Below are 25,840 nucleotides of genomic sequence, written 5' to 3' on the forward strand. Positions count from 1 at the left end.
CACATGCAAGGGCACAGAGTGATGAAATTTGGCTAACATGCTCAGGGATGAGTCTAGCTAACCTACAAAATATCTCAGACCCCATTGGCCTGATTTTGACTAAACGTGGGTGAATGATGAGTCTTGTCATAGAGATCCATCATTTACAAAATTACACTGAGTGGCCCAACAGGGTCGCTGCATCATTCGTGGGGGACAACATGTTTACTGTTGCCTTGTTTTATATTAACTTTGTAAACTTTGTCTTATTGTGGTTATTCTCATTGATCATTTGACCACTGACTGATACCTGTTGAGTAAATTCTGTATTGTTGCAATACAATGAATTTGTACTGTAGTGGGATAGTGGACAGTTCAGTGGAGGAAGTTTTTATGTTTTGTTTGTTTGTTTTGCTCTTGAATGTGATTTGACCTTGTTACCTTTTGGATTATAAAAGGTTCAACCAATCTAGCTGTTTTCATTAGTGGTCAGGCCGACCAATGGTCGGTCAGATACACTTGCATTGTTGGGCTATCGTATCATTATAGGCCATGACCTAAGTACTATTGCTGGGGTTCTCAAACGTTTCCTTTCTGAGGCCCACTACTTAGTTAGATGTATATTATGGTTCTTCTGTTTCATCTCTGCTTTTTCAGGGACCTAACCTAAATCTAACTAAACAACTCCCTTGGGCCCCCTAGTGAGAACCAATGCTCAATAGACATCATTTTTAGGCTTACATTTGTATTATCACTGCGCATGGCCAATTCCCAAACTAGCCTCTCCCTTCTACGACGCTTCAGTCTGCCCTCACATTCTGCGCTTGCGTATTATCAACCTAGCGGCTGCGGGGTAGGGAGAATCGGTGGGAGTTAGCTAGGTGTGTAATGGCGGCTTCGGTGTTGTTGTCTGCGGAGAACACTGGACCGACTTTTGCGGTCGGCAATTCTGGAGTGGTAGGGGCTCCCGGTATTGGAGTAGGGGCACCGGGTCCCGCGTCTTGGAATCGGTCTCTGGACAGGGCATTAGACGAAGCCTCGGCAACTGGTTGTCTCAACCTCAGCGGCAGGAAACTGAAGGAGTTCCCGAGGAGCGTCGCCAACCACGACCTCACAGACACAACTCGGGCCGGTGAGTGTGAATCGAAGCTCGTGCAGTAGAATAGATGGAAATGTTTATAATAAACCCAAACAGACACTTAAACGATGGCTGTGGGTATCTAGCTAGACAGCATAGACTCGAAAAATAAACTTGTTTTGACTTGGAGTAGCTACCCAGTTAGCCTGCTAGCTACTGTCAAGACACTGTCCGGCCAACATTAGCAAACTAGCTGACGTTAGCCAGCCAGCTAGCTAGTTAGCGTCCAGACGTCTCCAGACTGAGCAGAGTTGGTAAACACTGCTGTGAATGAGAGTTACATTTTCTGATGAACGATGTTGCTTGTTTTGGCTGCTAGCAAACTAATTAGCTAATTTAGTTAGTTAGCTTACTATTTGCTTTGCTAAATTAGCAAAGTATCGTTCAACTAGCTAAAGTATTAAGCATGTCACTATGTAACAATACTCCTGTTAATTTGGAGAGCTACTCAGCTAGCTAACGTTAGCGGTAACCTTAAGTTAGATAACTGGCTAGCTAGACCATAACGTTCGTTATTTGACGGATGGCTAGTTAGTTACCTAAGTTATTTAATTGCCAGCCTAACATTCGTCAGCTCATGTTTTCATATGGATGTAGGTAGTTACAACATGTGCATGTGTCTGCTGAAAATACATTCCCAGACGCACTCAAAACGTTATAATACGTGGCGCGAGAATTTACAGATTTGCACCCTCATGGAATGTGTAAGGACTCTTATCAAGAACCAGTTTAGTCACCATTACCTGTTTTTGTGGTTAACTCGTGGCACAGAAAATGAGGGAGGGAATACGGGGAACTATTTGTTCTTGATTGTGATACGATGTTCATTTTTGGCATGGTGCACTGCATCGTCCCTCACAGCTCATGTGCGGTGGACAGTGGTTTGAGGGACTGTGGCAGGCCTGGGGTTGGGCTTTGACACGATGTCGCACATTCCTGAACTCGCTCCAGACTGTCACTAACGGCCACTAAACACACATGGCATGTATAATATAGTTTACCCCTTTTACCCATTTCAAATTTTTTTTCTCAGTCTCCTATAGGCATAATGAATGCAATAATTAACCTCGTATGAGATTATTTTCCTCTCCCCAGGACCCTTACACAGACCCCTACCCCATACACACTTGCAGAGGTTGACTCATAACCCGAAGTCCCCTCAATTATATCCATGGGCTTTAGGGTAATTAAAGTGGAACTAACATTATTTTATCAACTTAATCTTATTAAAATATGTTCATATACACACCAAGAATAATATGACACTTAATATATATATTTTATTTTTTATTTTTTTATTTTCTGACAAGGGAGCACTTGGATATGGTCATATTCATGTTTTCATAAATTCTTACAATGTTTGGGAATTACCTATACTAAGACATTTGTGAAAATTATATAGCAATATAGAGTGGGAAAGCAGCCTTGCTTTTGGACAATGAATAGACACTGCAGTAAATAAAACCTAATAAAAACATCTTTCTGGTCCAGCACTGGAGTCTATGCAATACCTGTGCACCATAGCCAATCAAGGCTATAGTAGGCCTTTATGCAAACAAGCCATTTGCCACAGGCCTGGGATCACTGACTTTGAACTAGACTGTGTGTTTACAGGCAGTTGCAACAGCGCAACTTTAGATCATTAGAACGCATTCGCCAAAAGCCACAAAATACACCTGAATGGACTTATGCAAATACCAGGGGAGTCATCTTACATTTGACAACTTTACAGTCCTTTTGAACAAACAACCATGAAAAGGCAGGCTCTCTCCCTCAGTTATGTACATCAACAAGATAAAAAATGAATGCTAGCCAGAGCAAGGTGTGCTAAAATCTAACGAAGTAACATCAGATATACCCTTTCAAACTTTTTCAGCTAGTCCGTCAAAATTTCACTGATGAACGATGTGGAATTGTAGCCTACTTGTCCTTCTGCAGCTTGCCTGCGAATGCATGCTTGTCCCACCCAAGCCAGCTGGCTAAAGTTGTCTAGCTTGCTAGCTAGCTGCTTCCAGACACAAATGAGAGAAACCTCACTCTGACCATTTTACTCGCCCTAGCAGAGTTGGTTAGGCTGTTTACATATTATTGAGAGAGTTCATGACAAAGTATAACTTTTTTTTGCCTACGTTTACTGACACCGGTCATATTCAGCGGGTGTTGCGCGTCTGTAAATTCATCAGTTATTCTGTGCTCTGAAATTGGATTAGCGAGCTAGATAGCCAGAGTGAATTTGCAAACACAAGAGACGCTAGCTAACTGGATAAGTCTTTCAAGTTCTTGCTAGCTAACCAAATGACACTTACATCTCTAGCTGTGTATAGCCACAGAAAAACAATATGAGGGGGACAATTCAATCACTTGCCCACTCCTCCAATGACATTACATCTTCCTAGTAGCTGCAGAACCAGTCAAAAGTTTGGATACACCTACTCATTCCAGGGTTTTTCTTTATTTTTACTATTTCCTACATTATAGAATAATAGTGAAGACATCAAAACTATGAAATAACACATATGGAATCATGTAGTAACCAAAAAAGTGTTAAACAAACATATCAAAACAAATTATATTTGAGATTCTTCAAAGTAACCACGCTTTACCTTGATGAAAGCATTGTACACTCTTGGTATTCTCTCAACCATCTTCATGAATTAGTCACCTGGAATGCATTTCAATTAACAGGTGTGTCTTGTTTATTTGTGGAATTTCTTTCCTTAATGCATTTGAGCCAATCAATTGTGCTGTGACAAGGTTGGGGTGGTATACAGAAGATAGCCCTATTTGGTAAAATACCAAGTCCATAGTATGGCAAGAACAGCTCAAACAAGCAAAGAGAAACAATAGTACATCATTACTTTAAGACATAAAGGTCAGTCAATATGGAGCATTTCAAGAACTTTGAACGTTTCTTCAAGTGCAGTCGGAAGAACCATGAAGCACTATGATGACCTGGCTCTCATGAGGACCACTACAGGAAAGGAAGACCCAGAGATAAGTTCATTAGTAACCAGCCTCAGATTGGCTCCGTGTTCTTAGCTTGCTACATAAATAGATACGCTAGCCTATTAGCCACGTTATGACTGACTTGTGATCATTAACCTTGCAAGTCAGATTTAATTGATATTCCCAGCCTTAATTACATTAATCTGTTTTTGTCCAAAATATTGAGTCATTGAAACTGAAACAGTGAATCCCGAATGGAGGCAGTAAGCAATGTACCAGGCCAACTGTGATTTAGTGTACATGATGGAATGTTGAGTCAAATAGAACCTTCAGTTCCAGTCCAGTTTCGACATGGCTACTTAATTAAAGGGTTTTTCTTTATTTTTACTATTTCCTACATTGTAGAATAATAGGGAAGACATCAAAACTATGAAATAACACACATGGAATCATGTAGTAACCAAAAGTGTTACACATATCAAAATATATTATATATTTGAGATTCTTCAAAGTAGCCACCCTTTGCCTTGATGACAGCTTTGCACACGCTTGGCGTTCTCTCAACCAGCTTCACCTGGATTTTTTTCAACAGTCTTGAATGAGTTCCCACATATGCTGAGCACTTGTTGGCTGCTTTTCCTTGACTCTGCTGTCAAACTCATCCCAAACCATCTCAATTGGGTTGAGGTCGGGTGATTGTGGAGGCCAGGTCATCTGATGCAGCATCATCAATCTCCTTCTTGGTCAAATAGCCCTTACACAACCTGGAGGTGTGTTTTGGGTCATTGTCCTGATGACAAGCAAATGATAGTCCCACATAGCGCAAACCAGATGGTATGGTGTATCGCTGCAGAATGCTGTGGTAGCCATGCTGCTTAAGTGTGCCTTGAATTCTAAATAAATTACTGACAGTGTCACCAGCAAAGCACCATTACTCCTCCATGCTTCACGATAGGAACCACACATGCGGAGATCATCCATTAACCTACTCTGCTCTCACAAAGACACAAAAATCTCAAATTTGGACTCCTCAGAACAAAGGACCAATTCGCCACCGTTCTAATTGCTCGTGTTTCTTGGTGTCCTTTAGTAGTGGTTTCTTTGCAGCAATTCGACCTTGAAGGCTTGATTCACCCAGTTTCTGAACAGTTGATGTTGAGATGTGTCTTAGTGCAAGAGGCGACACTACAGTCCCTGGTTCTAATCCAGGCTGAATCAAATCCGGCCGTGATTGGGTGTCCCATAGGGCGGTGCACAATTGGCCCGGGTTTGGCCGGGGTATGCTCTCATTGTAAATAAGAATTTGATCTTAAATGACGTGCCTAGTTAAATAAAGGTAAAATATTTTTTTTTTACTCTGAAACATTTATTTGGGCTGCACTCTAAGGTGCAGTTAACTCGAATAAACTTATCCTCTGCAGCACAGGTAACTCTGGGTCTTCCATTCCTGTGGCTGTCATCATGATAGCCAGTTTCACCATAGCTCTTGATGGATTTTGCAATTGCACTTGAAGAAACGTTCAAAGTTCTTGACATTTTCCGTTTTGACTGACCTTCATGTATTAAAGTAATGATGGACTGTCATTTCTCTTTGCTTATTTGAGCTGTTCTTGCCATAATATGGACTTGGTATTTTACCAGATAGGGTCATCTTTGTACCACTCAATTTGTGAAATTTCTTTCCTTAACCTGTTATGGCTAGGGGGCAGTATTTTCACAGCCGGATAAAAAACGTACCCGATTTAGTCTGATTATTACTCCTGCCCAGAAACTAGAATATGCATATAATTATTAGCTTTGGATAGAAAACACTCCAAAGTTTCTAAAACTGTTTGAATGGTGTCTGTGAGTATAACAGAACTCATTTGGCAGGCCAAAACCTGAGAAGATTCCATGCAGGAAGTGGCCTGTCTGACAATTTCTTGCCCTTCTTGATTATCTCTATCCATTACAGAGGATCTCTGCTGTTACGTGACACTTCCTACGGCTCCCATGGGCTCTCAGAAGGCGGCAAAAAGCTGAATCGTGGCTTTGCAGGCTCTGGCTGAAAAAAAGTAGCGTGTTTGGGTAGTGGCTGGTTACAGTACTGTGAGACTCAGGCTCGTGCCCGCGTCGACAGAATGCTTTGTTTTCTTTCGTCTGTTTACCTAAACGCAGATTCTCGGTCGGAATATTATCGCTTTTTTACGAGAAAAATGGCATAAAAATTGATTTTAAACAGCGGTTGACATGCTTCGAAGTACGGTAATGGAATATTTAGAAATCTTTTGTCACGAATTGCGCCATGCTCGTGACCCTTATTTACACTTCGGATAGTGTCTTGAACGCACGAACAAAACGCCGCTATTTGGAAATAACGATGGATTATTTTGGACCAAACCAACGTTTGTTATTGAAGTAGCAGTCCTGGGAGTGCATTCTGACGAAGACAACAAAGGTAATCAAACTTTTGTAATAGTAAATCGGAGTTTGGTCAGGGCTAAACTTGGTCGGTGTCTAAATGGCTAGCCGTGATGGCTGGGCTATCTACTGAGAATATTGCAAAATGTGCTTTCACCGAAAAGCTATTTTAAAATCGGACATGTCGAGTGCATAGAGGAGTTCTGTATCTATAATTCTTAAAATAATTGTTATGCTTTTTGTGAACGTTTATCGTGAGTAATTTAGTAAATTCACCGGATGTTTGCGGGGGGTATGCTAGTTCTGAACGTCACATGCTAATTTAAAAAAGCTGGGTTTTGATATAAATATGAACTTGATTGAACAAAACATGCATGTATTGTATAACATAATGTCCTAGGGTTGTCATCTGATGAAGATCATCAAAGGTTAGTGCTGCATTTAGCTGTGGTTTTGTTTTTTGTGACATTATATGCTAGCTTGAAAAATGGGTGTCTGATTATTTCTGGCTGGGTACTCTGCTGACATAATGTAATGTTTTGCTTTCGCTGTAAAGCTTTTTTGAAATCGGACAGTGTGGTTAGATTAACGAGAGTCTTGTCTTTAAAATGTTGTAAAATAGTCATATGTTTGAAAAATTGAAGTTTTCGGATTTTAGAGGAGTTTGTATTTCGCGCCACGCCCATCATTGGATATTGGAGCAGGTGTTCCGCTAGCGGAACGTCTAGATGTAAGAGGTTAATGTTTTTGAGGCAATCAGTTGTGTTGTGACAAGGTAGAACTTTTAACAAGGCACACCTGTTAATTGAAATTAATTCCAGGTGACTACCTCATGAAGCTGGTTGAGAGAATGCCAAGAGCTGTCATCAAGGCAAAGGGTGGCAACTTTGAAGAATCTAAAATATAATTTGATTTGTTATACACTTTTTTTTAGTTGCTACATGATTCCATGTGTTATTTCAGTTTTGATGTCTAAACTATTATTCTACAACGTAAAAAATTGTTCAAATTAAGAAAAGCCCTGGAATGAGTAGGTGTGCCAACTTTTGACTGGTACTGTATTTGTAAAACCTCTTATAAAGTGTGTTTTGTAGCGTAAACTAGGAATTTTATATTTTTTACTGATATTATGATTGTCTGTCTGTCTCATATATGCAAAGTAGTTAAAACGCTGTCCATTCCACTTTTATAGCCAAAAGAGAAAACAATACCTTTTTAAAAAATCCATAAATGTATTATTCTTGTGCAATTTATATCTATAGGCTATATTTAGCGCAAAATAATTTATCTGGCATTAGTGCGTAAATCTCTAAGCTTTGGGGCCTATAACTGTGCGCATGTCAAATAGCCTACCCGCCAAATGCTTTTGGGAACAGCAGAAAAAGTGAACATCGTCCGCGTAGGAAAATAATCGGAGTTTAATTAAAAAACAGTAACACTGCGAAATGGAGAGTTGAAAATAAAGAGAAGGGAGGGCCAGAAATTGTTTGGGAAATATTTGGGAAAGTTGTAAAGGAGGAGGATGCCAGTCCCGGCTATGTTATGTGATGATTGTTAGGAGCTATACAAATTTGACAGTCACAAGACGGGGACTTCAAATAGGCCTATGGCATGTCAAGGTAACAGTAGCCTACTGTTCAGAGGTTAAATGGAAACTGAAATCTGGACACTGACTGTAGGTCTATAACCTCTCACAGCCTTAATATTAAATCCTGTAGAATGAACCATTTCTTGCAGTAAAATGATACACCAAATGTAGGTAAGATTGTGACTTGGGAACAGGAGTGTGGAAATAATATTTATTTTAGCATTTTAAGAAAATGCAAATGCGAAGTTAGTCTGTAGGGGTGCCATCTTTATCAGCATCATAAAAGCGGATAGTATTTCGACCACAAAATATGCATCGAAGCCGAATTGAAATCTTATCAGAAACTTTTTGGGTGGTTTTCACAGCTTTCTATTTCCTATTGCATTTTCTCCCCGGTCCCTAAATGTCTTTGCTCCACCAATTAAGCAGAGATGACAGGTAACTTAACCGATATCAACTAGATTGAAGCATTCATTCTATACATTTTATGACATTCTGTTGAGCAAGGGTTTATTTAGTCTTTTTAGGACAACATATAATGACGAGAAGCTGCTTGTATCTATATTACAGGCAAGTTGACTAACAAATAGCCTACCAAAATGTCAGAAATTATAAGCAGAAACGTATCTAAATCTGGGAAAATAAATCCTGCACCCCCTGTAAAAAATTTTTTTTGCCGTCGCTGACTAGCCTACAGGGCATTATCTATATTAGCAGGTTAGGGTTGGTTGTGGTCCTCAGATATAGTTAGGCTGTTGCAGATGGGTTATAAGCAATTGCGGCAGGTGCGGTTGAACATATAGCTGACCTGTGCACAACTAACTCACACTGTCTCACACGGAATGCATGTCGGGATGTATCTGGGTCAATCTTGATTGTGGAAGGACCAACGTGACCTTTAAGTTAAATTGTTTCTCTGCTGCTGTACTGGCCATCAATTTGTGGCCTGGCCATAGAGAAATCAGGAGTGATCAGTGGTGGTGTGATGTAGGTTGTTCAGTCAACCATGTTCATAAGTAACTTTGTATAAAACCTGAGGACTCGTGTAGGTTTTATCTTTTTAGCTAATGCCTAGGCCATAGCTCAGCGAGCTAACTAACATAGTATTTTGGCAGATTATCTAGGTTTAATTACTAATCGGTAACAAAATCTGGGGGTTGATAAGAGAGAGAGGATGGATTCCGGGGTAATGGAATGAAGTTAGACGATGAAGAGGAAAGATATGTTTGGTCGGCAAGGGCCATTATTTTCTCCTGAGCAGGGACCTGTACAAGAATAACTAATGGGTATCTTAGTGGAGGTGTGATGCTTGGGAGGAAGAATAACATCAATTAAAGAGGCATGATGATAGAGGATAGGGCTGGGAGAGGAAGGAGCTAACTAGCATGGCCGGCCTGGCAGCACACACACTGCTGAAAGTAGTTGAGCCCCATTCAGCAAAAACAACATGCACAGAAACACTTAACACAGTTGAAGTCGGAAGTTTACATACACCTTAGCCAAATACATTTTAATTCAGTTTTTCACAATTCCTGACACTTTATTTTAAGAATATGAAATGTCAGAATAATAGTAGAATGATTTATTTCAACTTCTATTTCTTTCATCACATTCCCAGTGGGTCAGAAGTTTACATTCACTCAATTAGTATTTGGTAGCTTTGCCTTTAAAATGTTTAACTTGGGTCAAACGTTTCGGGTAGCCTTCCACAAGCTTTCCACAATAAGTTGGGTGAATTTTGGCCCATTCCTCCTGACAGAGCTGGTGTAACTGAGTCAGGTTTGTAGGCCTCCTTGCTCGCACACGCTTTTTCAGTTCTGTCTTCAAATTTTCTATGGGATTGAGGTCAGGGCTTTGTGATGGCCACTCCAATACCTTGACTTTGTTGTCCTTAAGCCATTTTGCCACAACTTTGGAAGTATGCTTTGGGTCACTGTCCATTTGGCAGACCCATTTGCGACCAAGCTTTAACTTCCTGACTGATGTCTTGAGATGTTGCTTCAATATATCCACATAATTTTCCTTTCCTCATGATGCCATCTATTTTGTGAAGTGCACCAGTCCCTCCTGCGGCATAGCACCCCCACAACATGATGCTGCCACCCCCGTGCTTCATGGTTGGGATGGTGTTCTTCGGCTTGCTAGCATCCCCCTTTTTTCTCCAAACATAACGATGGTCATTATGACCAAACAGTTATGTTTTTGTTTGGTCAGACCAGAGGAAATTTCTCCAAAAAGTACGATCTTTGTCCCCATGTGCAGTTGCAAACCGTAGTCTGGCTTTTTTATGGCTGTTTTGGAGCAGTGGCTTCTTCCTTGCTGAGCGGTCTTTCAGGTTATGTTGATATAGGACTCGTTTTACTGTGGATATAGATACTTTTGTACCTGTTTCCTCTAGCATCTTCACAAGGTCCTTTGCTGTTGTTCTGGGATTGATTTGCGCTTTTCGCACAAAGGTACGTTAATCTCTAGGAGACAGAACGCGTCTCCGTCCTGAGCGGTATGACGGCTGAGTGGCCCCATGGTGTTTATACTTGTGTACTATTGTTTGTACAGATGAACGTGGTACCTTAAGGTGTTTGGAAATTGCTCCCAAGGATGAACCAGACTTGTGGAGGTTTACAATTGTTTTTCTGAGCAAAGAGGCACAGAGTTTGAAGGTCAGCCTTGAAATACATCGTTACACCTCCAGTTGACTCAAATGATGTCAATTAGCCTATCAGAACTTCTAAAGCCATGACATAATTTTCTGTAATTTTCCAAGCTGTTTAAAACCTCTTACATCTAGACGTTCCGCTAGCGGAACACCTGCTCCAATATCCAATGATGGGCGTGGCGCGAAATACAAACTTTCACAGCATTTTAAAGACAAGACTCTCCTTTATCTAACCACACTGTCCGATTTCAAAAAGGCTTTACAGCGAAAGCAAAACATTAGATTATGTCAGCAGAGTACCCAGCCAGAAATAAACAGACACCCATTTTTCAAGCTAGCATATATCACAAAAAACAAAACCACAGCTAAATGCAGCACTAACCTTTGATGATCTTCATCAGATGACACTCCTAGGACATTATGTTATACAATACATGCATGTTTTGTTCAATCAAGTTCATATTTATATCAAAAACCAGCTTTTTACATTAGCATGTGACGTTCAGAACTAGCATTCCCACCGGACACTTCCGGTGAATTTACTAAATTACTCACGATTAACGTTCACAAAATACATAACAATTATTTTAAGAATTATAGGTACAGAACTCCTTTATGCAATCGCGGTGTCCGATTTTAAAATAGCTTTTCGGTGAAAGCACATTTTGCAATATTCTGAGTAGATAGCTCGCCATCACGGGCTAGCTATTTTGACACCCACCAAGTTTGGTACTCACCAAACTCAGATTTACTATAAGAAAAATTGGATTACCTTTGCTGTTCTTCGTCAGAATGCACTCCCAGGACTTCTACTTCAATATCAAATGTTGGTTTGGTTCCAAATAATCCATAGTTATATCCAAATAGCGGCGTTTTGTTGTGCGTTCAAGACACTATCCGAAGGGTAACGAAGGGGGACGCGCCCGGCGCGATTCGTGACAATAAAATTCAAAATATTCCATTACCGTACTTCGAAGCATGTCAAACGCTGTTTAAAATCGAGTTTTCTCATAAAAAAAGCGATAATATTCCGACCGGGAGTTGTTGTTTTCGTTCAAAGACTTAAAATGAAAACATGGAGTCGTCTCGTGCACGTGCGCGCCAGTCTCATTGTTCTCAGATCGACCACTTACCAAATGCGCTACTGTTTTTCAGCCATGGCCTGCAAAGTCATCATTCAACGTTCTGATCATCTCTATCCAAAACAGGGGATCTCTGCTGTAACGTGACATTTTCTAACGCTCCCATAGGCTCTCAGAAGGCGCCAGAACGTTGAATGATGACTTTCTAAAACTGTTTGAATGGTGTCTGTGAGTATAACAGAACTCATATGGCAGTCAAAACCCTGAGACAAATCCTAACAGGAAGTGGAAATCTGATGTGTGGAATCACTTTCAAGCTTTGCCATTGAAACACACAGGGACTTATTAATCATTTAGCACTTCCTAAGGCTTCCACTAGATGTCAACAGTCTTTACAAAGTGGTTTGAGTCTTCTATGGTAGAAACTGACCCAAAGAGAGGCTTGGGAAGTTGGTCACAAGGGGAGGGCCATTGCTACTATGACGTGGGCGCCCATGGCTACCCTCCCCTTTCGAAACGTTTAAGACAATGCAATCGTCCGCCTTGAATATTATTGAAGCTCTGGTTGAAAAAGGCCCTAAAGATTTATGTTATACAACGTTTGACGTGTTTGAACGAACGTAAATATATTTTCTTTGCACATTCGTGACAAGTCCCGCGCGCTTCAGTACATTATGAGTAGCCTTCGGAACGCGCTAACAAGAAGGAACTATTGGGACATAAATTATTAACTTTTTTGAACAAAACTACATTTGTTGTGGACCTGGGATTCCTGGAAGTGCCTTCTGATGAAGATAATCAAAGGTAAGGGAATATTTACAATAGTATATTTGATTTTAGATGGTTCCAAGAGGGCGCTAACATGTATCGCCTAGCCTATTTTTCTGAGCATACCACGTTGTTTATTGCAAAGTGTGATTTCCCAGTAAAGTTATTTTGAAATCTGGCAATGCGGTTGCATTCACGAGATGTTAATCTATAATTCTTTGAATGACAATATTACATTTTAACAATGTTTTCGAATAGTAATCTTGTAAATTGTAGCGCTGATTCACCGGAAGCATTTGAGGGAAAATATTTTCTGAACGTCACGCGCCGATGTAAAATGCTATTTTTATATATAAATATGAACTTTATCGAACAAAAAATGCATGTATTGTGTAACATGATGTCCTAGGAGTGTCATCTGATGAAGATTGTCAAAGGTTAGTGCTGCATTTAGCTGTGTTTCTGGTATTTGTGATGCATGCTAGTTGCTTTGAAAATGGCAGTGTGATTTTTTTGGCAGGGTACTCTCCTAACATAATCTAATGTTTTGCTTTTGCTGTAAAGCCTTTTTGAAATCAGACAACGTGGTTCGATTCAGGAGAGGTGTATCTATAAAATGGTGTAAAATAGTCATATGTTTGAGAAATTGAAGTTATAGCATATAGAGGTATTTGTATTTCGCGCGACGCGATTCCACTGGCTGTTGACTAGGGTTGTTGACGCAAGCGTCCCACCTTCCCAGACAGGTTAAGAAACGCTTTTCAACAGAATCAGTGGAATGAATACACCCCTGATCACACTCAAACAGTTCACGTTCATAGCAGCCACGTTGTATTCCTTGTTTCATCTATGCACTATCCTCCTCACCTCTTCCCTTCGCTTGTGGACTTCAATGGACAACACATCAACTGTATCTGATCAGGCTCAAAACCCTTTCCAAGCCAAACCATAACATAACTTGAACACAGAGCCTACATCGTTGTAACCATCTTAGCTAAACTGACGTCTTAGTCAACATAGCTAATAGAACTAAAGTGATAGTAAACCCATACAATCATGCTGTGACAGTGAACAGTTACACCAGCGGGCCCCGGTGGCAATAAATTAGTTAAACCAAAAGTTTACCTTGACTTGGAAGAGTTCCATTGTTGTGTTGGATAGTCATAGCCAACTAGCTAACATAGCATCCCTTTGTTTGAACAGGGTGTTTCAGTAGGCTGAACTAGTTGGCTGCTTTTTTTCTCCCACTTTCAATCTCTCTATTTCTCTTGCTTCTCCTTAATTTTGGAAAAAATGTATTAGTTCAAAACTGTTCAACGATTGTGTCTCTCTTTTGACTCACCACATTTTGTACACTGCAGTGCCAGCTAGCTGTAGCTTATCCTTCAGTACTAGATCAATTCTCTGATCGTTTGATTGGGTGGACAAGATGTTAGTTCATGCTGCAAGAGCTCTGATAGGCTGGAGGACATCCTCCGGAAGTTGTCATAATTACTGTGTAAGTCTGGAAGGGGGTGGGAACCATGAGCCTCCTAGGTTTCGTATTGAAGTCAATGTACCCTGAGGAGGACAGGCCCTAGCTGTCCTCCGGCTACACCATGGTGCTACCCCATAGAGTGCAGTTGAGGCCACTGGTAGATCTTCTTTGCAAAATAGTGTTTTTAAGTATTTGGTGACTTGATTATATTTAGAATAAATTATTTTTTTTATGTTGTAAAAAAAAAAGAATCGCTGGTGATGGTCCTCACCTTCCTCCACTGAGGAGCCTCCACTGCACCCAACCCTAGTCTGTTCTACATTTTGGGAGATGAGACATAAAAAAGGTATTGTTAGAAAGGTTTAGTTCAAGTCTACGGTAGAATGTCTCTAGGCATGTTGGTGTCAGAATGGCCTACCTGTTGGACCAAACCTCAAATGTAAATAGCGAGTTTAAATGGCTTGTTGTCACGGAGGAAGAAGTCAGCTTTCGTCTTTGTTGTTGAGTGGCAGGAGGAGGTGTTTGGTGTCTGCGAGTCGCAAGGTGCTCACAGCACAAAATGATCGAAGGAGACAAGGCCAAATAGACAGAACGCTTATAAAAATGCAATAGAGGCATTCAGAACATTGCGCTAGAACATGTGTTCAAATGAATTTGATATATTGCCCAACGCTAACTGTATAGAGAGAGCGAGACAGAGAGGGAGTATACATGTCCTTGTCTGAGTAAGTCTGTGATCCTCTTGCCTGGGTGCTCCACTGATCATTGTTGTCTGTGTGCACTGACTGAGGAATTGGAGCATAGTCAATGCAGTGTGTATGTGCCCTGCAAGTTTGGCGACGCTTGGGGGCTACATCCAGACACAGTTCACACTGCCAGACCCTTACAAAGGAAAAGAGGAAAACGGAGAAGAGATCGAGACTGAGGCCTTACTTGGTTAACTTGGCAGAGGCCTCTTTTGTTGTTCTCTCTCCCTCTGTGTTTTGTTCCGCCAGACTCATGTCTCTGTGGCAAGTCCACACCGGTTATCTAAGGCAGGAGCTCGCTGGAAGAAATTAAAGGGGAACTGCACCCACTGATTTGGTATAGTTTTTTGGGCTTTCTCAAGAAATGCTGGCTGCCCTGACAAAAGCCAAACGTGAGTTGGCTTGGGGTTGTGGTTTGTCGGTGTTTCTTGGATGTGTACTTGCCACCACCAAGACACACCTATCTGTCTGTCAGAACCTGGCCCGCAGCTGTTTCCCCCCCATCTCAATCACAACAAACCAACCTCCTGCAGGTTGATTCAAATAACTACAGGCAGATGTATGGTGAGATGCAGGAGGAAGCTTTGAATAGGAATGCAATTTGTGAATTTATGTAGATATTCTAAACTGTTTTGATAACTTTCAAATGTAGTAACAGTTCCATAAAATTAACCTCCCTTTACATAATACAATGGAAGTAGTGTTCTGCTAAAGTAACAATGTGCACCCCTCACCTTTAATTTTCTTTCCCAGCAGATATAGTTACTGTGCATACCAGCATTTTGTCTGGTGGTAATGGGGCTGCCTTGGAAAACATGTCAGTGGTCATACATTCCTGTGTGGTGTCCAGTATAAATCAATTTCGATTTCCCGACGAACAGTTACTGTGCTTACGTTGCTTTCAGAGGCAGTTTGGAACTCGTTAGTGAGTGTTGCAACTGAGGACAAATAATGTTTACGCGCTACACACTTCAGCACTCTGCAGTCCCATTCTTTGTGCTTGTGTGGCCTACCACTTTGCGGGCTGAGCCGTTGTTGATCCTAGGAGTTTCCACTTCACAATAACAGCACTTACAGTTGACCGGAGCAGTTCTAGCAGGGAAGAATTTTGATGAACTGACTTGTTGGAAACGTGGCATCCAATGACGGTGCCACGTTGAAAGTCACTGAGCTCTTCAGTAAGGCCATTCTACTACCATGGTTTGTCTATGGAGATTGCATGGCTCTGTGCTCGATTTTATACACGGTCAGCAACGGATTTAACTGAAATAGCCGAATCCACTAATTTGAAGGGATGTCCACATACTTCTGTATGTATATCTGACATCTAGCTCAACAAATGTGCTACGTATCCAACTAATACGTTTTCAGCTTTATCATTACTAAAAATGTGTAACGTAGGCTTACGATTCATTATGTATTTGTCTTTATTGTTACTTGGCAGCAGCTACTCTTCTTGGGGTCCAGCAAAATTAACTTCTTATGGGTAACTGGGACGGTAGTGTCCCACCTGGCCAACATCCAGTGAAATTGCAGAGCGCGAAATTCAAAAATACTCAATTCAAATACTTTACATTCTTGAAAATATGTGTTATACATCAAAATAAATCTTAACCTCTATGGGCTAGGCGGGACGAATTCGTCCCACCTACGTAACAGCCACTTGAAGCCTGTGGCGCGATTTTCAAAACCTTAAAAATCCTATTACTTCAATTTCTCAAACATATGACTATTTTACAGCTATTTAAAGACAAGATTCTCGTTAATCTAACCACACTGTCCGATTTCAAGAAGGCTTTACAACGAAAGCAAAACATTAGATTATGTCAGCAGAGTACCAAGCCAGAAATAATCAGACACCCATTTTTCAAGCTAGCATATAATGTCACCAAAACCCAGAAGACAGCTAAATGCAGCACTCACCTTTGATGATCTTCATCAGATGACAACCCTAGGACATTATGTTATACAATACATGCATGTTTTGTTCAATCAAGTTCATATTTATATCAAAAAACAGCTTTTTACATTAGCATGTGACGTTCAGAACTAGCATACCCCCCGCAAAGTTCCGGGGAATTCGCTAACATTTTACTAAATTACTCACTATAAACGTTCACAAAAAGCATAACAATTATTTGAAGAATTATAGATACAGACCTCTATGCACTCGATATGTCCGATTTTAAAATAGCTTTTTGGTGAAAGCACATTTTGCAATATTCTAAGTACATAGCCCAGGCATCACGGGCTAGCTATTTAGACACCCGGCAAGTTTAGCACTCACCATAATCATATTTACTATTATAGAAGTTTGATTACCTTTTGTTGTCTTCGTCAGAATGCACTCCCAGGACTGCTACTTCAATAACAAATGTTGGTTTGGTCCAAAATAATCCATCGTTATATCCGAATAGCGGCGTTTTGTTCGTGCGTTCCAGACACTATCCGAAATGGTAAAGAAGGGTCGTGCGCATGGCGCAATTCGTGACAAAAAAATTCTAAATATTCCATTACCGTACTTCGAAGCATGTCAACCGCTGTTTAAAATCAATTTTTACGCCATTTTTCTCGTAGAAAAGCGATAATATTCCGACAGGGAATCTCCTTTTCGGCAAAAAGAGGAAAAAATCACAAAGGCGGGGGCGGTCGGGTCAAGCGCCTAAGCCCAGAGTCCCTTGATCGGCCACTTGAGAAAGGCGATAATGTGTTTCAGCCTGGGGCTGGGATGACGACATTCTGTTTTTTCCCGGGCTCTGAGCGCCTATGGACGACGTAGGAAGTGTCACGTTAGAGCAGAGATCCTTAGTAAAAGATAGAGATGGATAAGAAGTTCAAGAAATGGTCAGACAGGCCACTTCCTGTAAAGGAATCTCTCAGGTTTTGACCTGCCATTTGAGTTCTGTTATACTCACAGACAGCATTCAAACAGTTTTAGAAACTTTAGGGTGTTTTCTATCCATATGTAATAAGTATATGCATATTCTAGTTACTGGGTAGGAGTGGTAACCAGATTAAATCGGGTATGTTTTTTATCCAGCCGTGTCAATACTGCCCCCTAGCCTAAACAGGTTAACTTCTTGTTAATCCAGCCACTGTGTCAGATTTCAAAAAGCAGACCATGGGATTATCTGAGGACAGCGCCCAGCACACAAAAGCATAAATCATATTTCAACCAGGCAGGTGCGACACAAGTCAGAAATAGCGATATAAAAAATGCCGTACCTTTGATCTTCATATGGTTGCACTCACAAGACTCTCAGTTTCACAATAAATGTTGATGTTGTTCGATAAAGTCCCTCTTTATATCCAAAAATCGCCGTTTTGTTGGCGCATTTTGTTCAGTAATCCAATGTCTCAAAGGCAGTCACAACAGGCAGCTGAAAAATCCAAATGGTATCCGTAAAGTTCGAAAAAACATGTCACGATGTTTATAATCAATCCTCAGGTTGTTTTTAGCCTAAATAATAGATCATTTTTCAACCGGACAATAGCGTCGTCAATATAAAAGAAAAACAAGAAAGGCGCGCTCTCGGTCGGGCGCAGGAAACAGGTCTGGCGACTTCCCAGGATCCACTTACTCAGTGGTCTTACTCCCTCATTTTTCAGAATACAAGCCTGAAACAATTTCTAAAGACTGTTGACATCTAGTGGAAGCCATAGGAAGTGCAATTTGAGTCCTAAGTCAATGGATACTGTAATGGCATTCAATAGAAAACTACAAACATAAACAAAATCCCACTTCCTGGATAGATTTTTCTCAGGTTTTCGCCTGCCATATCAGTTCTGTTATACTCACATTATTTTAACAGTTTTGGAAACGTTATAGTGTTTTCTATCCGAATCTACCAATTATATGCATATCCTAGCTTCTGGGCCTGAGTAGCAGGCAGTTTACTTTGGGCACGCTTTTCATCCGGAGGTGAAAATAGTTCCCCTTACCCTAGTGAGGTTAAGGCATATGCACATTGTTTTAATAAATACAATACATTTATACTGCTTGCATTAGTTACTTAATGGGGAATAGAGTTCCATGTAGTCATGGCTCTATGTAGTACTGTGTCCCTCCCATAGTCTGTTCTGGACTTGGGGACTGTGAAGAGACCTCTGGTGGCATGTCTTGTCGGTGTCCAAGCTGTGCGCCAGTAGTTCAAACAGATAGCTCAGTGTATTAAACATGTCAGTACCTCTCACAAATACAAGTAGTGATGAAGTCAATCTCACCTCCACTTTGAGCCAGGAGAGATTGACATGCATATTATTAACTCTCTGTGTACATCCAAGGCCCAGCTGTGCTGCCCTGTTCTGAGCCAATTGGAATTTTCCTTAGTCCCTCTTTGTGGCACATGACCACACGAATGAACAGTAGTCCAGGTGTGACAAAACTATGGCCTGTATGACTTGCCTTGTTGATAATGCTGTTACGAAGGCAGAGCAGCGCTTTATGGACAGACTTCTTCTCCCCATCCCAGCTACTGTTCTGTCAATGTTTTTACCAGGACAGTTTACAATCCAGGGTTACTTCAGGTAGTTTAGTCACTTCAACTTCATTACAAGATTTAGTTGTGGTTCAGGGTTTTGTGAATGATTTGTCCCAAATACAATGCTTTTAGTTTTTGAAATAATTTAGGACTAACTTATTCCTTGCCACACATTCTAAAACTAACTGCAGCTCTTTTTTAAGTGTTGCTGTCATTTCAGTCACTGTAGTAGCTGACGTGTATAGTGTTGAGTCATCCGCATACTTACACACACTGGCTTTACTCAAAGCATGTCGTGAGTAAAGATTGAAATAAGTAAAAAGCCTAAACAGCTGCCCTGGAGAATTCCTTATTCTACCTTGATTATATTGGAGAGGATTCCATTTAAAGAACACCCTCTCTGTTCTGTTTGACAGGTAACTCTTTATTCACAATAAAGCCATAAAAGGGGTGTAAAGCCATAACACATACGTTATTCCAGCAGACTATGATCGATAATGTCAAAGATTGCACTGAAGTCTAACAAAACAGCCCCCACAATCTTTGTATCACTAATTTCTATCAGCCAATCATCAATCATTTGTGTAAGTGCTGTGCTTGTTGAATGTTGTTCCCTATATAAGCATGCTAAAATTTTATTGTCAATTTGTTTACTGTAAAATAGAAATGTCTGGTCAAATAATTTTTTCCAAAAGTTTAAGGGTTGGTTGACTATTTGAGCCAGTAATGGGTGCTTTACTATTCTAAAGTAGTGGAATGACTTTTTTACTTCCCTCCAATCCGCTATTATCCTCAGTAATTTTCCATCCAGGTTGTCAGACCCTGGTTACTTGTCATTGTTGATAGACAATGATTTTTTTTTTCATTTTCTCCACACTCACTTTACGGAATACGAGATTACAATGCTTGTCTTTAATAATTTGGGCACATATACTTGAATGTGTAGTGTCAGTGTTTGTTGCTGGCATGTCAGGTCTAAGTTTGCTAATCTTGCCAATGAAAAAATCATTAGTAGTTGGCAATATCAGTGGGTTTTGTGATGATTGAGCCATCTGATTCAATGAATGATGGAGCTGAGTTTGCCTTTTTGCCATTTATTTATACCATTTATCTTTGTTTCATAGTGTAGTGTCTAATTCTTATTCAGTTTAGTCACATGATTTCTCAATATGCAGTACATTTGCCAATCGGTTATGCTTCCAGACTTATTTTCTATACCTTTTGCCTCATCCCTCTGAACCATAACATTTTTCAAATCCCCGTGGATTGATGAGGATTTTCTGTTGTAATTTTCTTAATGGCTGCATGCTTATTAGTAACTGGAATAAGCAATTTCATAAATGTATCATGTGCAGCGTTTGGTGCTTTTATTACACACCACACACTAGGAAATACTCTTTACATCATTAACACAAGAATCACAATATAACTTATTCTATGACCTCTTATACACTATATTAGGCCCAGCCTTCGGAACATTGGTTTTCGCGAGATGGATACTATATTATGATCATTACGTCCAAAGGATTTGGAATAAAATCATCAATATGTAATGATCACATCTTTACTAATGCTGCAGAAATGTGCTATAAAGCAGTTCCACATCAATTTTCATCTCTCACATGTGCCGAACAGTTGTAGACCTTACCATGAAATGCTGCCTTTACAAGCCCTTAACCAACAATGCAGTTCAAGAAATAGTTTAGTTAATTTAGCAAATATTTTCTTAAGTGTAAAAAAACACAAACAAATAACTAACAAGGCTATATACGGGGGAACCGGTACCGAGTCAATGTACGGGGGTACAGATTAGTCGAGGTAATTTGAACATGTACAGTTGAAGTCGGAAGTTTACATACACCTTAGCCAAATACATTTCAACTCAGTTTTTCACAATTCCTGACATTTAATCCTAGTAAAAATTCCCTGTCTTCGGTCAGTAGGGATCACCACTTTATTTGAAGAACGTGAAATGTCTCAGAATAATAGCAGAGAGAATAATTTATTTCATCTTTTATTTGTTTCATCACATTCCCAGTGGGTCAGAAGTACTCAATTAGTATATGGTAGCATTGCCTTTAAATTGTTTAACTTGGGTCAAATGTTTCGGGTAGCCTTCCACAAGCTTCCCACAATAAGTTGGGTGGATTTTGGCCCATTCTTCCTGACAGAGATGGTGTAACTGAGTCAGGTTTGTAGGCCTCCTTGCTCGCTCACGCTTTTTCAGTTCTGCCCACAACTTTTCTATGGGATTGAGGTCAGGGCTTTGTGATGGCCACTCCAATACCTTGACTTTGTTGTCCTTAAGCCATTTTGCCACAACTTTACTTGTTGTGGGCATCGCTGCTATTAGCTTCACTACTGACATTTGATCAAACTATTTTAAATTTGATTTCTTTCCATTTTGCTTTTCATTTAACTTCCCATTTTCTTTCATTTCACTAATCTATATAATGTTACTTTACCAGGTGAACAAGTTTTAAATCACATACAAAACTTAACATGATAACTTAAGTTCACAGGAAGGGCACTGTCCTCCTTCCACTCTTTAACCGTCTGTTTTAATCAGTCCCAACGTTTATGTAGCCTTTTATGTAGCCTATACTACACTTAGACAAGGCTACATTTATCTCGCCACCCAGTCTAACGATTTACTCCCGTGTATGACTGGTCTCTCTTTTCCTCCGTTATTTTAAGTAACCACCGCACTACAATGCCCTTAATGTTTATGAACAAACAATTTAAAAAGGTAATTTTAGGTTTGGCAATCCCAATGTTGGCGCCGGACACAATTGCTTTTTCAAAACTCTACAATTACTCACAATATTAACTCCACAATTTCTCGTGACCCCCCCTCCCTTTCGTCAATTCTATGAATCTATTTCAGAATAAGACGGAATCAAGTGTCTCACAAGAAAATAATAAAAATCTGAGCTCGCAAGGAATGTTTTGCTAAGTAATTTTAACTTGGTACATTTTTTAGAATCCATTCCCCTGGCATTTCGCATAGATTCTTCCAACCCTAGAATTAGTTACACACCCATCGCCATGTAACATTTTCTGGTTATGTTACTGGTCCTGTACTAAAGGAAATATACTAAAAACCAAATAACAATAACGAGGCTATATACAAGGGGTACCGGTACCGAGTCAATGTACAGGTTAGTCAAGGTAATTGAGGTAATATGTACATGTAGGTAGGGGTAAAGTGCATAGATGATAAACGGTAGTAGCAGCGCGTGTGAGGGATTTTGAATGTACTCGTGTGTGTGTGTGTGTGTGTGTGTGTGTGTGTGTGTGTGTGTGTGGTTCAGGTCCAGTAAGTGTACATCGAGCCTGTGCGAATACAGCACTGCAAGAACCGGTTTATAGGAGTCACAATACTTAACATATGAAACATATTTGAATTTTGTTTCCATTAACCTTGGATAAAATCATGCATTTCCAAGCATGGCACTGGTATTACAGAGGACACAATATGAGAATATAATTTTTAGCAAACTTAAGGTATGTTTATTTTTTATAAATCTTCAGATCCTTTGCTATGAGACTCGAAATTGAGCTCAGGTGCATCCTGTTTCCATTGATCATCCTTGAGATGTTTCTATAATTTGACTGGAATTCACCTGTGCTAAGTTCAATTAATTGGACATGATTTGGAAAGACACACACCAGTCTATATAAGGTCCCACAGTTGACAGTGCATGACAGTGCACAAACCAAGCCATGAGGTCAAAGGAATTGTCCGTAGAGCTCCGAGACAGGATTGTGTGTACTGAATACCCCGCAATGGCACAAGGATGGTATGAAGGTTCGACAATCTGGATACCGCCCAAGCCTAACTTGCTTTCATAATATATGCTGCTACTCGGTTTATCATATATCCTGATCAGGGTTTCCGTTAGCCGGCTTTTGGCCGTTAAATAAATAGAAATAAATAAATAAAAAATAATAAAATTGCGAAATTATGCTTTTTTTTGCCTATTCGTTGATGGAAATATACATTTGACCGGTAATGGTTATCAGTCTATGGGTTCACTTGCATAATTTGTGGAATTAAATTGCCGTGTGTGTATATTTGTTATGAACCTTACTTTCACACGCGCACATCATACAAACACAGAGCCTTTATAAGCCCAATCATTGAGCATCAATTCTAAATCCAATCGTGTGTTAAAAATAGTTTTTGGGCCACAATTAAAGAATAGCTAATATTTGTATTTCTCAACTGGTAATTGAAGCGCGCTTCCCATTCGTCATTCAGAGGCAACGGAAGGCAGGCTTCATCACTTTGCAATAAGCTGGAAGCATTATGCATTTTGAAAATATATAGCCTTCCCTGTGGCTCAGTTGGTAGAGCATGGTGTTTGCAACGCCAGCATGGTGTGTGCAACGCCAGGGTTGTGGGTTCGATTCCCACGGGGGGCCAGTACACAAAAGAAATGCATGAAATTGTATGAAATGTATGCATTCACTACTGTAAGTCGCTCTGGATAAGAGCGTCTGCTAAATGACTAAAATGTTAATGTAAAATGTTAATTGTTTGAAAGCTGAACGTTTTACTACATATTATTAGGCATGTTTTACCTTGCTTGGAAGTAGCCTGGGCAAAATCCGACCTTATTCCTCGAGGCAATTGTTTTATTAAAACGTCTTATGCCATTAAAACCAGTAGCCTATTTCTCTCATGTTCTATTTTTTTTTTTTCTATTTTTTTTTAATTTACTTTTTTAAATTGTCTGTTAGGCTATGCGCAAATGTACATTTGGCTATTGCCTTGTGCACATTGCTGCACTAAGAATTTTTAAGAATAATAGTTTATAAAAATGTTAAGCTAAACGTTCTGATCTGTTGCATTAGATTCATTGCTTTTTCAAGTTTTTTTATGTAGCCTCGGCCTACTTTGGGATTTATCGTACTGTCCTGGAGACTCTTTGGGCTATTTCTTTCTCGACAAGCTGACCAATAGAAAAGGTAAACTTTTCTACTATGGGGGATAGTATATTAAAATAGGCTCATAAGGCTAATTTGAGCAGCGTACGCGGCAAATACCAAATAGATGATTTGAGTTGGGACTGTTAACGGAAGAAAAAAATTCAATTGCGGGAGAACAGTTTGGAAAGCAAATGGCTTCTCTTTGTTAAAAGAGAAGAAAATTTAATTTCCCAACCTAATTGAGTGAACAACAGTAGGAGAGAGAATTTGGACTTAGGCCATATTTCTGTCATTGGGCATCTTTCAGCGTGGTTGTCTTTGGTTGGAGGGAGAGCCTGGCTGGCGTAGGAAGCAGACAGCATTGCGGAGAGCAGCAGCTTCCTGTATCCTGAATCCTCACACAGCTGCAGGGGACAAATATAGATGACTTGGCTGGGAATGCCATCGGGATACAGCAACACTCACTGCACAGTATTACTGAACAATATGTGACAGACACACACAGAAATACTTGCTCGCAGATGATCATGAACTCCTGAAAAAGCTATCCCTTTGTCTGTCTGTGCCCCCAAATGTTTGGATATACTGGTCAAGTTAACAGGTAGTTAGTTAGCTAATAAGGTAACATGACGGAGCAAAGTCTAAACAAATGGTTAACAACGTGCAAGTAGTTTTAGAACCGTCCACGGCATGGTTTATGAATGGAAAATGCGGCCCCGGTGGTCCACTATATGAAGATAAGAATGAGCTATTAGGCTCGTTTGGCATTACTTATTTAGACAAGCACAAGAAGAGCTGCTTAAAGATACTGAGGCCTTTGATCTGACTGGAGGGAGAAGAACGTTCCTTTATCTCTGTCAGCTTGGTGGCTATTTTCAGACGTCACGGGTCTGTGAGACTGGCTGTGTGTGATGGTAATGGTCTTTTGTGTTGCTGTCTGTAACATAGGCCTACTCGTATATAAACCAACAAAACACATTTAGTCAGAATGAGTGGTCTATTAAAATACCTTTTAGTTATAAAATGAGTACTTCTGTAGATACGTTTTTCAGCATTCACCCCTAGTTCTTATCACAGTATTACATCACAATAAGCAGTGAAGAAAATAAAGACCTATGCTTGGGAATAGGATTGCAAATTCACCAAAACATTTAAGTTAAAGATATGAATGTCATCACTGTACCATATTTTTATGCAGCTAGCGTAACACTAATAAGAAATGACCAGCTTTTAGGCTAGCAAACAGAGTGGACCCAGAAACTATGTGGATTGAGGGATGGGGATAGGGGTTGAATATTGCTTTACAGCTGCTGTTCAGTTAAGTTTTTTGTCAGATATTTAGTAGTGATGGGCATTTGAAAGAATGTCTGTGTTGGAGTACTCTCTTGAAAATCATTTTGAGTACTCTCATGTTAGCGTGAAACAGGGCTGAAGGTATTTACAGTATTGTTCCTTTTACTGGTTGTTCTGATACAGCTGAAAATAAAAATGTAACAATTCTACTGCATTTCACATACTCCACAGGCAATAAGCACATCTCAGTTTGACATTTTGACAGTGTTTCTAAATGTAACCTGCTAATTGAGTGGACTTGTACATTTAGTATACTTTTATTATGTTATTGGCAAACCAAAGTATTCATAA

At 40.0% G+C, this 25,840-nt stretch overlaps 1 protein-coding gene across 9 annotated transcripts in view; it reads left to right on the forward strand.

Annotated features, from left to right (window-relative positions):
* The first annotated feature begins 810 nt into the window (after positions 1–810).
* The window catches only part of lrch3 (leucine-rich repeats and calponin homology (CH) domain containing 3), a 102,803-nt gene continuing 77,773 nt past the window's right edge, over positions 811–25,840 (forward strand). For all 9 annotated transcript variants that reach the window (XM_082966443.1, XM_014161932.3, XM_082966442.1 and 6 more), the window contains exon 1: positions 811–1,111. In XM_082966443.1, the coding sequence (XP_082822569.1) occupies positions 868–1,111 (244 nt within the window). In that variant the 5' untranslated portion in view covers positions 811–867. The remainder of the gene's footprint in view (positions 1,112–25,840) is intronic.

Source organism: Salmo salar, chromosome 20, assembly GCF_965601325.2.
Source record: "Salmo salar chromosome 20, fSalSal1, whole genome shotgun sequence".
Taxonomy (NCBI): Eukaryota; Metazoa; Chordata; class Actinopteri; order Salmoniformes; family Salmonidae; genus Salmo; species Salmo salar.